Raw genomic sequence first — 14,840 nt, 5'->3', positions numbered from 1 at the left:
TCTGCACAGCACTGAAACTGCAGCCAGCAAAAGAAACCATTCCCTTGTGCTAAAGCAAGCTAATAACTGCTTCCTTTGTCCAGGCTGTGTCTCTGGTGAGGATGGGTGACATTTGCCCTACTTCTCCCTCAGCTTCTACTGTCAGGACTGGGGCCAGCCATGCTCTGGCTGGTTTGGACTGCTGGGCTTCCCAAAATGCCTGAGCTTGGCTATGGACCTGTGCTAGAGGAAAGGTTTGCTATGTTTAGCATTATCCAGTGAAAGTACTCCTGCTTTGGTCCTGCTTCCTTAGTTACAGCTTCTTCCACCCTGTCCCAGCACAGCAGAGTCAGAAGCGTTTCAGCCCCGCGTGGTTTCAGCTTCTTTGGCCGTGTACAGGCCAGTGTCAGACCACAGGATGGTGCTGATGTATACAGCAATGCTTGTGGGGCTCCAGCAGCAGCAGCTTTTGTGCCTGGGGTTTTAGCCATCTCTTTTTTTTCAGAGTATAATTCATTGCATTTTTGGTAAGCTTTGCACTTGGTGAGCTGTGATCCTTAAACACAGTTTTGGAATACTCAAAGCTAATTTTTGTTGTTGTTTAGCTTTCCCTTCCTTTATGTCTGGAAACCACAGAAGCAGCACAACATCTTAACTTCTTCTAATTAAAACCTTTGCTCTGCTGTAGTGGCTGAAGAACTTGAGAGGCCATCAAAGACCAAACTGACCTAAGGGCTCTGCTGCTGGCAGCCAAAGCTGTCACTGACTGACAGAGGCGCAGGGTCTGACTGAAGGCAGACAAGTCACAATTCCGTGTTGTGAAGCAGGGAGGAAACTTGGTTTAAAACCTGATTTGCCATCTTCTGTTCTTGCAGAAGTTTAGATAGGCAGTGAGTGTCTGGAGGGTGGCTTTGTGCAGGGCACAGAGCTTTGTTGCATCATAATGTAAGATCTGCTGGGTGGAAAGTGCTGCTTGCACACTGAATATTATCCCTGCCTCTACAGCACCCATGGCTCCCAAGCAGCACCTCTCATTGTTTGGGCTTTTTCCTAAGAGAAGGATCTTTTTCACTTGGCAATTTCCTTGCCTTCATCACCAACTCACTCTGAAAAAAGCTGAGAGAGGAAAACTCTGTCAGTTTAGGTGCTGTTCACTACTTCTCTTGGAAAGGAAATGAAAATTCTCAGTAAGTGCAACCTTGGATTAGGAGGAGCCAGGTGGTAGGGAAGGTTGCACCTCCTGAAATGCAGAGGACCACAGTGCAAGTAAGCAGTTAAGGAAGTAGAAGTTCTTGCTGAACTCATCAGGCACAGAAAATTTCTCTCATTTAATCTAGCACAGAAGCAAATTCTTTCTTTTCCAGATGAAGAGAAAGTCCACACAGGTCTGCCCAGGGATGCCAGATCTTTTCCCACCAAACACCTCCACGCAGTATTCTGACTCCAAGGTGCCCACAGCACAAACCCTGCCTTGGTAACTCACTTTGTGTGAGGCTCACCCAGACTATTTCTGCTGATCACAGATTTTCATCAGCACTCTACAGCTGTTTTCTCAGTTGGTGACACAATTCTGCTGCCATCACTGTGATTGAATTTTACCATATATTGAAAAGAATTTTTGCTTTGTGTGAGACACAGTCAGACCTCACCAAGTCCCAGACAGGGAGGATTCCTCCTCTTGGTCTCTGATGTTGAAACTCCCAGTTTCATCTTGCAGTGTGCCTGAGCTTGAGCAGACCTCCTGCTCTGTCTGTGTGCACAAACAGAGCTTCCTCAGGAACAGAGAGCCTTTAAAAAAAAAAAACCTCTGGGCTGGCTCACAGCTAATTGCTACCTGCCCCATAGGATCTATGCTAATTTAGCTTAATAAAATTATGAAATAGCAAATTTCAGGAGAGGCAGCAGCAATGTCCTCATGATTAGATTTAGCAAAACTGCCCAAAGCCATCACTGTTAATGTGTACTTAGAAAAAAAAAAACCCCAAGGCTCCTTAACAGAATGAAGATGTCAAAGGCAGGCAGGGAAGTATGCTTCCAATAAGCCATCTCAGGCCCATTTCTTTGGGGTCAAAAAATGAAAGTTTCTTGGGCAGAAAAAAAACAAGTTTGTAGAGCAGATGCAAATGATTAGAGATGGAGATGCAAATAATTAGAGAGGGAGATGTTAAGCAAAATAGGCAGCTACATACCTCCAGGTCATTAAAGAACAGATGTGTGTCTGCAAGGTTGAAGATCATCTCCTCCATCATAAGCCCTATCCGCACCGACGTCGTGGTGTCCTGTTAGAGGAGAACCAATTTGTTTCCATTCACTGCCAGCTTTTCTTTTTGTTTCTTTTGTTGTTGTTTGCTTGGTTGTTTCTTTTCCCCCCACACACACATCCCTGTTTCTGCAAATAGGTTCATTAAAGTAATTTCTTTTCCCCAGTGTCTCTTAACGTGATGTTTCCCCATCTCGTTCTTTTGCTCTCCTGGATAATCAAATGCTGCTCTGTTTGGGGTGTCTATGGCTCATTGTGACCCACAATGGCCCACACACTTCTGAAGAGGTAACAAGAACATTTCAGCACCTATGGCAGGATTGCTTCACTAGGTTAGCCCAAGAGAGCAGCAGCATTAGTGAAAGGTTAGGAGACAAGTTACAAGCAGCAGAGCACACAGAGGGTGATCCTTTCCTGACCTCATCCTACAAACCAGCATTATCCTCTTCTAATATCTAACAGCAACCTGGTGAAAACAGCACCCACAAGTTCAAACATCAAGTGACTCTCTTCCTCTAGATCCATGGGATGGATCTTCTCTGGCATGCTAGCTCAGGTGCTCAGCACAGAACAGAAAGGCCATTTCCCTTTCCTCTGGCTTAGAGGGCTACCTGGGCAGCTGACTGCACACACACAGCAGATCTACTTGGTCCTCCAAGCTGCCCCTTGGATGGGGGATGGAGGCAGCAGGCCTGCCACAGCTCCTGGCTTACTTCTTCAAAGCTGCTTGGTACGCACTGGACACATCCTCTGTGGATCTCTTACTCTGAAACACAACCAAGGGCACCCAGCCTGGTGCCCTGCAACATTAAATGGGTCTTAGCTGCTTTTCCATGTCCCTCATGCAAAACATCAGCCACCTCTGCTGCCCCCACACAACTGACCTTGTTCCTAAACCCACAACAGAAGCACAGAAACACAGTGCTGGAAAGAAGGTCTCCAGCAGAATGCTGCCTTATTCCTTCAACACTTCAAACACACTGAGATGGTCTGGGGTTGATCTGACAAGCACTGGTAGCTCAAAAGCCTTGTGCCTGCTCCAACTAAACAACAACAGACAACTTGAAAAGAAGACAAGAACATTCCCACAACAGGCTTTTTTCTCTTTTTCCCTTTTTCTTTTGGTAATTCATCTTCATTAGGGCAGGGATCTCTCATCTTTATGCTCCTGTGGGTGGTTTTCCCCCACCAGAGCTGCAAGCCACGCCGAGGCAGGGCAGACTGCTGCGGAGTCTTTGCTCTAATGCTCTGCAGATTTCTGTGGACTCATGTTATTGTGCCACAGGAGCATGATGAATTAGTTGAGGAGCTGTAACAGGGAGCACAATGTTTGGAGGATGAGGACATTTCAATCAGGCTCTGTGGCAGATGCTGTTGACATGGCTGGTGTGTCACACACTAACCTCGTTATTCCGCATTCTTGGGGCAGCTCTCTTTAATTGGAGCAGAATGCTGTGGCTTCAGCCACGTCTGACTCGGAAGCATTGTGCCCATCTACAGAAAAAGCTCTGCCACTCCTGTCTAAACGTGCTTGCTGCTGTCCCAGAAGGAAGGGGACTTTCTCCTCTAGGCAAAAAGTGAACTTCATCAGGCTTGCCTTGAACATGTCTCTAATTTGAAGCCCCAAGCCCAGCCACAGAGGCAGGAGCAGGGCATCCCACTGGCCCCACGTGAACAGCACCAAATCAAATTTCACTGCCCAGCTGTAGTGACATAGGGGAGCTGTTCTGAAGCAAACATGCTGCTAGGAAGAAATTATTTTGTAAAATAGTTTTTAATGAAGCAATTTATTTTTTTTTTTAATCCATTTCAAGGACCATTAGCCTTTAAAACTCTTTCAGGAAATCTCTTTGGTCAGTATCTGCCATTTATCCTCTGAGTTTTGTCTGTGGCTTCGTTGGCATTAATCACTAATGGGGAGTGGGAAACATTTCCAGGGTGTATGAAGTTACCTTCTCTTAAACTAAACAGTGTGGAAATTAAACTGTAGTTGAGGGGGGGTGGGGAGGGGGAGAATAAAAAAAAAATCTTTCTCTTGAGATAGAGAATGTGATGGAATGAAAATAAAACAGAAAAATGCACTTTACCACCCAGAGGGGAAGTCGTTTGGGGAAAATGATTTGGCATCACTGCCTTCACAGTATGGACATTTCCTCTACAGCAAGGCAGGCTTCCAAGTCTTACAGAGGCTGATAAAGTTAAAAGGCAAATCAGCACTCCCAGCACGACAGAGGTGTCTAGAGGCACCAGGCCAGGGTTCCACTGGCAGTTATTTATTTGCATTGCTGCAGCATCTAGAAGCGCTGGGCCCAGACCTGAACCCCGCTGTGCTAGAGGCTGTACCCACACAGACAGGCATGCTTGCTGCAGCTTTCAAGTGTGAGTGGACAGGAAAGCAGCAAACTGAGACAGGCCTGTCCATCACCCTGCTGCCCAGCCTTTCTGTACAGGGGGCAAACAGGCTGAAAGACAACGACCAGATTTATCTGAGGACGTTGATAGAGAGCTCTTCCTAGGCACAGAAATCCTCTGCCACTACAGGATGCCTCTGTGCTGCAGGGGATGCCCTGGGGCACTGCTAATGCCCACGTGGCTTGAGGAGAGCAATGAAAAGTTGCTGCATTCCTAGCAGTGATCCCTGCTAAGGTGTCCTGTTATAGCAGAAGTGCACCATAGAGGTCTGGGAGCCAGCTTCCTGAGGAACACATAAAGCCAATGTTTTCTGATGCACATGAAGCCCAAAGGAGGATGCACCACAGACAGCTTGAAATCAAATCTCCTCCAGGAACCACTTTTTACAGTGAAAACAGAATTAATCTAAAAATTCAACCCTGAGTGCTTGTTCAGTAACTTTAGAAGAGTGAGGTCCTACCCCTCTGCTAACCTACCAGTCATGCTTCCACAAACAAGGACAATGAGAGGCAGGGGTAGAAAACAGGCAATAAACTCCTTCAGTAAACAAAACCTCCAGCTCCACAGTGCATCCCTGGGTGCCCCACTTCTGTCATGCACCACTGCTGCAGTTTCCTTCAGGGTCAAAATTAAACAGTCCCACAAATTACTTTTAGTGCTGACCTCTGGTGCTCAGCCATGACAGACCAGGCACTCCTGACGCTCCAACAAAGCTTTAACAGGCTTCTTCCCATGGGCTAGGGGAAATGAGCAGTGGCCATTCTGGAGCATTCTTTCTGGAAGAGGCTGATATTCTCCCTCCTCAACACACTCTTCACCCTCACTTTTAGCAAACAGCAATCCATTTCTGCTGAGTGCACTGCCTGAGGGCACAGAGAGGCAGAAAGCCCCCATTCCCTACTGCTCCTTCCTAAAGAGTCAAAACACACAGAGTAAGAGAAGCCTTTGCTTAACATTCTGCACCAAAAAAAGTTTGCCCTGAGAAGTACCCTTAGACAGGTCTCTACTGTTTGTTACAGCTGTGACTTTCAGCTAAGGACTGGTGGACACTTACCTGCCACACCTTTTGAACAAGGTCATTTCCACTGGCACTGCCAAATCCCAGCTCCATATCTGCTTGTTTTGGGGTAGTTTTGCTGCCTGCTCAGCAGACAGTCATGCTGGGGGAAAGTGTAGGTCAACAGAAGCCTGTGGAGCATGCTGCAGAGGCAGACCCAAGTGTCCCTTCACCAAAGGGAACTTCCCTATCCCCATGGCATCACTGAGACGTTTGCTTTGATTGCTTTCCTGCACTGCCCCTTAACCTTGAACTAGTTCTGTACATCAGAAATTAACTGCATTTTAGAATTCCAGCCTGAGGCCAGTTTTGCCCACCTTGCCTAAAATTAGTTTATTTCTGTTGTCATTTTGTCCCTTCATTTTGAGTAACAAGTTGGCAGAAGATGACAGAATGTTAGGGGCTGGAAGGGACCTCAGAAGATCATCCAGTCCAACTCCCCCTGCCAGAGCAGGATCACCTATACCAGAATCACATGGTCAGATAGTTAAGATCAGAAGGTTAAGAGCAGCTTGTTAAACAGCCTTTGGTCTGTTTTTTGCTTGGAGATGACTTCCACAAAAATTGGAGATGAGCAAAGAACAAAGATTTCCTGTTACAGCAGTGGGTCAGAATGGAAGGTTAGGTCTGCTCACTCCCTTTAAAACTCTTGACTAGCCATTGTTTCAGCAGAGCAAAGGGAATGCAAAACATGTAAGCATAGCCAAACTGTCTTTATTTCAGCAAATGTGGGTACAAGTAGCTGCAGGTATGCTGCAGCATGCACAGTGTAGGTCCCTAGACCCTTTTTGAGGAGCTAAACTACACAGAAGCCTGCACTGCTATATCTTCACTGCTAAAGGCAAAAGCCATGTGCAGTGCAGGCACACCTCAAACTGCACAGTCAGCATCCTCCCCAATGGCTCTGTACTAAAGCCTTCTTACTACAGCTCACCTGAAACACTGAGATTGATCCTCCACAAACTGCTTACACTTGCCCTGGAGTATGCATTAAGAGGGATGTGTTTGTTAACACCTGCAGCTGCTCCTAATCCAGCTGGCTGGCTGTCCACAGACAGCTCTCCTCTCTTGTTCGCTGTGATTTTTGAAGGAAGGGAGAAGCAGACTTATCTCTGGCAATCTCTCAAGTACAAGTCACTCTTACCTCCCATCCTGGCTCCAAAGCCCATTCCAAGCCTCTGCCTTACAGGTACCCTGTTCAGACTTGCAAGCCATTAGCAACAGGGCAAAGCTGGCTCCTTTCAGACAGGCAGCAAATCAGCTTGTCTGACTCTGCTCCTATTTAGCCATGTGCCAATTAACCTGACGTTCACAATGTCCAGACAAAGTCCTTCTGAGCATGGATCTTAGATCCAGGCCTCCTCCCCCTGCTTTAAAACTTAAAAAAAGGGGGGGGAAGCCCTAGCATTTAAAAGTAATCAGCCCCTTTAAATCCCTGCCAAATACCTGTTTATGCCATGAGCAAATAATTACTTTTCTACAAGGAAGAAAGTATTAATTAAGAGCATTCATCAGGCCCCTATTCTCTAGGGTTTACCTGCCACAGGTGTCAGCCAGAGGTGAGAGACGGATTAGGACACAATCAAGGGCTTTCTAAGTTAGATCTCCTTGTGGTTAGCTGTTAATATGAAGTTGTCAGCAAAAGAAAGAATTTAATAGTTTAAATGAGATTTAATTACTTGGAAACCCCTGGAAAATGGACCAGCTTGGTTGTAGTATAAAAATCATCCTAACACACAAGCACAGATGCCAACGCCTGGGCCACATGTTCCAACAAAACAAGCCTGTGAGAATAATCCTTGTCACATTTGATACCTTGATCAGAATTGGAGCCCTGAATGATGCTCTCCCATAGGAACAGGAAATTAAGCATGTGCACCAGCTCTAGCTCAGGTAAGTCCCTGCCTTTTTGAGGCAGGGAACACTTTTGGTTCTTTCCTGCTCTTGAGTGCCTTAGCTTGCCATTTTTATCTGTTTAAGACACAGGCTAAAGCTAGACCCAGCTTCCCACAGCTTTCCAAGGAAGAGAGTTGTGTGTATTTGTGAGGAAAGCTGCTCTGAATATGAAAAGTACCTCTGGAGCTGAAATCCATTTTCAGCAGTGACTTCAGTGACTGCCCTTCAGACCTTTCTAACAGGACTGTCCTGTTTCAAATCCCTCAGCTTCTCAGGCCCTGGATGTTCTTCCCTCCAAATGAAGATCTGTTGTTTTACCTCAACAACACAGCCAGGTCCATGAAGACAATCCAGGCAATTTCATAGAATCATAGAATTGTCAGGGATGGAAGGGACCTCAAGGATCATCCAGTTCCAACCCCACTGCTATGGGCAGGGACACCTCATACTAGATCAGGTTGCTCAGAGCCACATTTAGCTTGGCTTTAGAAACTTCCAGGGATGAGGCTTCCACTACCTCCCTGGGCAACCATGAGCAGTATCTACAATCAGCACAGTGTGAACCTGTGAAAAGCCTCTGCTGGACAGAGAGCAAACATAATTTAATCTCTTTCCAGGTATCCTTTTTATATTCACCCTTACTGTGCCTTACCAGGCACAGTATTGATTATCATTTACTGCAGGACTCTTTTTGCTGACAGGAATCTGTTCAGAAATGGTTGGGGATTACACCCTCCACTAAATAAATGGCCATGTCAGTCACTAACTCCTCACATTCAACAGCACACAGAGGCTGAAAAGTTTCTTCTCCTTCTCTAAATGACCTATGCTGAGGGACAAGCAGTAATGACCATGCTAATTTATCCAGTGTCTGAACCCAGGACTTCTGAAGTGGATTCCAGTCCTGTGGGAACACAGCACTTAAATACAGGTTAAAAGATGGGCTGTGGTGCTCCAGAATAAATGGCTGTTATTTTTATTTAGCTATAGAAAAGGTTCATGACCAAATGTCTGCAAATACTGGGTTTTTTTTTTAAATACACAGGGTATAAATGTCAAAAGAGGCAGTGGAATTTAACCCTAATGCATCTTCATTTCCTTCCCCACCACTCAGCAAAGGCACTGCATTTCTCCATGTAAGGCCTGGGAATCTCTGTGAAAACACACAAGCCCTGCAAAGCCTGGTGGGAGCAGATCCCTGTGTGTAATCCTCAGCATATTTTGCACAGGCAGCCTCCTTGGGTTTTTAAAACTATTGCTCCCTTAAAACTAACTCACAATTCAGAGATGTACTTGAATACTGTGTCCAGTTCTGCAACCCCTATTACAAGAAAGATCTGGATGTGCTAGGAGGTGTCCAGAGAAGGGCCACAAGGATGATCAGAGGGCTGAAGCTCCTCTCCTATGCAGACAGACTGAGAGAGTTGGGGTGGTTCAGTCTAGAGAGGAGAAGGCTCTGAGGAGACCTTATTGTGGCCTTCCAGTATCTGAAGAGGGCTACAGGAAAGCTGGGGAGGGACTTTGTAAGGTGTCAGTTAGTGACAGGACTAGGGGGAATGGAGCAAAACTAGAAGTGGGCAGATTCAGATTGGATGTTAGGAAGAAATTCTTCACCACGAGGAGAGGCTGAGGGAGCTTGAATTGTTTAGCCTGGAGAAGAGGAGGCTCAGGGGAGACCTCATTGCTCTCTACAACTACCCGAAGGGAGTTGTAGCCAGGTGGGGGTTGGTCTCTTCTCCCAGGCAACCAGCACCAGAACAAGAGGACACAGTCTCAAGCTGCACCAGGAGAGGTTTAGGCTCAAGGTGAGGGGAAAGTTCTTCACAAAGAGAGTTGTTGGCCATCAGAATGTGCTGCCCAGGGAGGTGGTGGAGTCACCACCATTGGAGGTGTTTAGGAGGAAATTGGATGAGGTGCTTGGTGCCATGGTTTAGTAGTCCTGAGGTGCTGAGTGACAGGTTGGACTTGATGATCTTTGAGGCTTTTTCCAACCTTATTGATTCTATGATTCTGTAAGGGTGGTGAGACACTGGCACAGGCTGCCCAGGGTGGGGGTGGAATCTGCCCTGAATCTTTTAAAGCCAGGCTGGAAGTGGCTCTGAGCAACCTGATCTAGTGTGAGGCGTCCCTACCTATGGCAGGGGGGTTGGAACTAGATGGTTCTTGAGGTCCCTTCCAACCCTGACAATTCAATGATTCTATGCCAGAAAGCAGGTTCCCTCTGCTCCTGCCCGTTTGGCAACCCAGCATGCTTTCTGATACATCTTTTTATGTCCAAAATAATCCTTTAATACTTCCAAATGCCACACATGCAGTGTGCTTAGAAACCCCTCTGCTCACCTAAGCTCTAGTACAAGAGGTTACATCCACACGAGCTCAGAGCATCTCCCATGCCCACCACCTAAGCTGCTGTGGGTCTGGTTTTGCTCTTTCTGCTGCTGCTTCCCATGGAGCAGCGCAGATGATAAACACAGATGTTTGCTCCTGAAATACACATCTGAAATCATCAGATGGCTGGAATTATTTACTCCCCTCCTCTCCAATAATGAACTAATAATTGATATAGCAGCATGTCTAAAGTAACAGACTGTTTTATTACCTGCAGTGATTGAATGCTTTTTTAATTTAACTTAAAAAGGCATTAAATGCGAGGGTTAGCCTCCAGTGGGCGAAAAAATCTCCAGCTTCCTCAGAAAATCCTTTCCAAATTGTATTCATCTTGACTTAATCCATGATCTACTGAGTGAATTAGGCTCTTATTTGTTTTGAAAATCTATTTTATGGAGTTCCAAGGCCTGTGTTTTCCTTAGGAAGGGCTTACGCTGCCTTTCGGAGCAGGATGCCTGCTAGCAGCCCTCAGCGAAGGCCTCTGCAGGTTCTGAGCGTCCCAAGGTGCCCCACACATATGACTAACAAAATGTAAATAAACACAGCTGAGCCAGTAAGAAATTGGAAGGTTTTCTCATTAAAGAAATAAAATAAACAGATGTCCTTAAGCACTTTGGCTCATGTTTGTCAAAGGAATGGAAAGCTCTCAGATGTTTGAACAGCAGTAGTGATATAAGGCCACATCTCAAGGAGAGGAGGAAAAGAGCGACGCCGTGGCACTCAGAATTAGCTGGGAGCTCTCAGGGGAGGCTGCTTTTGATTTGAACCTTAGCAACTCCTACAAATAGTTTTTAACAGCCCAGCAATAAAATGGGGTTTTATTCCTTCTCAGTTTGTAAAGTAGTAAAGGACAGATTCGGCCATTAGAAGCATGAATCACCATCAGATTTGATTAAATCCCTCTGGTGTTTCAGCCAGGCCCGGGTCTGGGGTCCTGCAGGAGAACAAAGCAGACAGCACAAAGCTACTTGCAGCACTCAATGAAAGCAGGAAAAAGAAGAGGGGCGGGGGGGGATCAGCCCAAGGATTTTACAAGGATCTTGGGTAGAGCCAAGCAGGAACTTTTCAATGACTGGGTTTTTTAATTGAAAATTATAATTCACTTAAAGGAAAACTTTATGTGAGAACATGTTACTGCCAGTGAAACGTCTGAGGAACAAGGTTCCTTAGATCCACAGTGTTTCTGCTGAGAGCAAGACAGCCCAGGTCACAGACAGCCAGCACACAGCAGCTGTGATATGTGCTTGGAATGCTAGAAAGTCATAAAATTTATGTCCTCTCCTCAGCTGGGCCAAGCAGCAACTTTAGCTGCTCTGCCCAAAAGGTCTTGAGGCCCTGCTGTGGTTGAGAGACCCTCTCCTAGTTCTTGACATCCCTGTGCAAGTTGCTCATCAGAGAGGCAGTGCTCGTTTCACACAGGATGGAAAGCTGAGTGCTGTCCTGTCCCTGTCTCTCTGATTCTGTCTGCTGACAACTTGGGTAAAGCTCCTGTTGGCACTTCTGAAATGCAAAAGCAAAAACAAAATACAGCTCTGATAGCAAAGCAGACTCTGCATCCATCAAATAACTAAAGACACACCACAATCCTCACTGAAAGCTGCCAGAGTGGCAGCTCCAGGCAAAGCCACCATGTAGTCCAGGCTCACAGGGCACAGCCTAGCAGAGGCCATCCCAACACCTTTCAGTCAAAGGTAACTGCAATGTGGAACATGGCTCTGCATGGCTGTGGTTGCAAACTCAGACAGAACCTGCCTTAATGAGATTTTGCAGCATGTTTTTGTTCATTTAAGCCAATTCAAGGTGCTGAACAACCTCAGATATTCCTGTGCATCCTACAGGGGATTTTATAGAGCATAACTCACAGGTATCAGCAGGCATCACCAGACTGCTGAAAAAGATCCAGCATAACAGAAGGACTTAGACTGTCCTAAGTATTCAGTTCTTTAAGTCAGTGCTAAAATGAAATCCTTTCCACTTGGCTCCAGGATTTCAGAGTAACTTGCAGGAAATGATGAATTTTACCTCTGGATTTTACTTGAATCACAGCTCCTTTTGACACTAAAATCCCAAGGAGTGCACCAACACAAGACAGGGATACACCTTCTGGGAACAACACTAAGTACTGGGAGAAGGTATTGGCTTCACACACACCCCTCAGCTAGGGAGAACAACACACCCAGTGCCCCCTCTGTGCTTGCTACCACTCCTTTGAAAGGTGTGAGAATGAGTCTGCAATAAAATCCTTCACATCTCTCACACTGGAAGAAAGGCAGAGATTTTTCTTTTCCACTGCTTGGAGGACACAGATTATGGAGCAAGCCTGCAAAGATCTCAGGGAAAGGGGAATACACTCATGATGGTTTTTTTTCTTGGCATGGAAGTGCCTGCAATGTCTCTTTATTGTCTTTCTGTACTGTACTTTGCTGCTCCAAACAAATGGCCAAAGTCCCTTGACTTACACCCAAGTTATGTGAAACCTCAGCAAGACAGCTGTGGATTCTGCCCTGTTTCCTCATCGTGTTTGGTCAGTGCTTTGGGGGGCAGATCTGTGCAGACACAGTAAAGACTGCAGCCAGCTCAATGTGGGCTCCATTATAAGGGGCCTGAAGGCATGCAAAGGGCTGGGTGGACGCTGTGTGGAGCTGCAATGATGGCCTAAGTCTGCTGTGCTTCTAGGCATGTGCTGAATATTCTGCACTCATCCAGTGATCAGAAGCCTGCAGAACAGGTTTCTAAACACTCCTAAACATAATATCCGAGGTTAACTGCCTCTGGAACTATTTTTTTCTTGTCTTTTCTTGTCAGAGGGCCTCCTGCTGAGAAACAAAGGGTGGGGAGGTTCCCCTGGCTTTGACGGCCTTGCTGCCCTGATCAGTTGGACTGACTCCCATGTTTGTGCAGGTTTGCATCCACTCAGATGAGGGCAAAAGGAGATGTGACTTTGCAGGTCACTCTAAAGGTTATCCTGCAGTGACCAGACCTATGGGAAAGACATTAAGAGCAAATGTCTGATGGCTCTGTAATCTATAGGACAGAGCAAAAACCTTGGGCAGAGGGGGAAAGAAAAGAGGAACCTAGGCTGGGCTATTCATTCATGCTTCAACTTTGTGTTCAAACTTCTATTAATGCTGTGAGAAAATTCTTCTCTAAGCACCTGAGATGAGCACCTCATGCTCTGAGGAACTCCTATCTATGGCAAGGACTAGAGGGGTTTCCCTCAGAAACCAAAGAGAATGTTCATGTGAAATCAGGTCAGAAAACAGACAGAGGAGCATTAACTGATCAATAATCCAACTAGAGCTGATCACCCTTTGGGTGAATCCTTTCCCCTTTTCTCAAACCAGATTTTTTTGGACAGCTCCCTGTGGCTGCCATCACCAGGGAAGGGACATCTTGCAGATCCATTTGAGATTGCATAGCTAAAGAACACAGGAGATTAGACTCAAATCTCTGAAGCTATGGCTGATGTTTCTCCTCCCCTCTTCCCAGACAAGTCAGCCCAGAAAGAGGTGTTGCTTTTCAACTTGATTGACTTCATGCATTCATTTTCTGAGTGGCTGCATAGCAGCTCTCCCAGTGCAGCAGACAGGATGATAGTGGGACATGAATGTTGGCCAGGGGAACAGTGAAGATCATATAAAATGACACTTTTTCTGGAGGGAGACATACAGAATCAAGGCCACCAGGTGTGAGATTTGAATCAAAGCACATCCATGTCTAGTTATAGGCTCATGAACCTATTAAGAGCAATTAAGGACAAAGATAAGAATTTTTGGCCTTGGTATTTATTCTGCTTTGAGATTAATGCTTCCTACATTACTCAATTAAGAGGTTCTGAAACTCCATTAACCTCTGGCACACTGCTGTACTTGTATGTGAAAGTTCAGCTCACATAACAATTTTGGGCTGTCTTACTATTTAATGGTTGCCAGGACAGCCTGTCTGACTGTGCTTGGTTTAAGGTCTGCTCCAAAGCCCACTAAAGCTTCTGGGTTGTCTTTGCATCAAGCTCTTATCCTACAATGCTTTAATAACACAACCATTTCCCTTATAGGAAATCCCTCAGGAATTTAATACTGATGAAACAAATGAAGAGCTATGAAAAAAAATCCTTCCAGAGAAGCTTCTCAAAGGGCCTGTTGCAACTGAACAGAAAAGGTGACTCACTGATTCAAAAGAAACACTCCTGTTTGTACCACCCTTGACATCTGTATAAAGGAAGCAGCCAACAGAAGTTTGTCATTTTGTACCTTTAAAAGCCTCCCAAAGCAGACAGCCTCTTGAGTCCCCATTTTCCTGTCTTCCTCTCTCCCTACTCCCTTTTGCTCGCAAGTGCCTTGTCTTGGCCTAACGCTGCTCACACAGCTGATGGGAACAGCTTGGCCACTGGTGGCCCCTTCTGGCTCTCCTCCCTGACCCCACTTCATTCCCACACCAGCTGCTGTAGGATATGGCAGCTTCTGTCTTTGTGGCAGCAGTATTGTGCTGCAGGGTTGGTCCATCACATCCCTCAGACCATCACCATCTGCTCCCATGCAGAGGATCCAGCACTTCATCTCTAAACTCAGGTAAGAGACAGTAGATGAAGGGATCTGCTTCAGAAGTGTTGTACTAGGACAAAGTCAGCCCGTGAGGAGAATTCTTATGCATGCTGCAGCCTCTACCCGGTGCTAAGCACAGCAGATCTACACACAGTGAGTTTCTGTTTGCTGATCCTGCCCAATTCTCTCTCTTTTCTGCAGGCAGCAGGTTTGAGCTCACACAGGTACACCTCAGCCTGCCTTGGTCACTATGGTCCTACTTCAATTATCTTGTACAACACAGGTCTGAACAAATCCCTACTTGCAA

At 46.1% G+C, this 14,840-nt stretch overlaps 1 protein-coding gene across 6 annotated transcripts in view; it reads right to left on the bottom strand.

The window, feature by feature from the left end:
- Positions 1-14,840, bottom strand: part of EYA2 (EYA transcriptional coactivator and phosphatase 2) — a 120,344-nt gene that overhangs the window by 13,065 nt on the left and 92,439 nt on the right. For all 6 annotated transcript variants that reach the window (XM_068149815.1, XM_068149814.1, XM_068149816.1 and 3 more), the window contains one exon: positions 2,169-2,258. In XM_068149815.1, the coding sequence (XP_068005916.1) occupies positions 2,169-2,258 (90 nt within the window). The remainder of the gene's footprint in view (positions 1-2,168; positions 2,259-14,840) is intronic.

Source organism: Melanerpes formicivorus, unplaced genomic scaffold (assembly GCF_026170545.1).
Source record: "Melanerpes formicivorus ecotype bairdi unplaced genomic scaffold, bMelFor1.0.p_v2 SCAF_19, whole genome shotgun sequence".
NCBI classification, from domain to species: Eukaryota; Metazoa; Chordata; class Aves; order Piciformes; family Picidae; genus Melanerpes; species Melanerpes formicivorus.
This window is presented reverse-complemented; position numbering and strand designations above follow the sequence as displayed.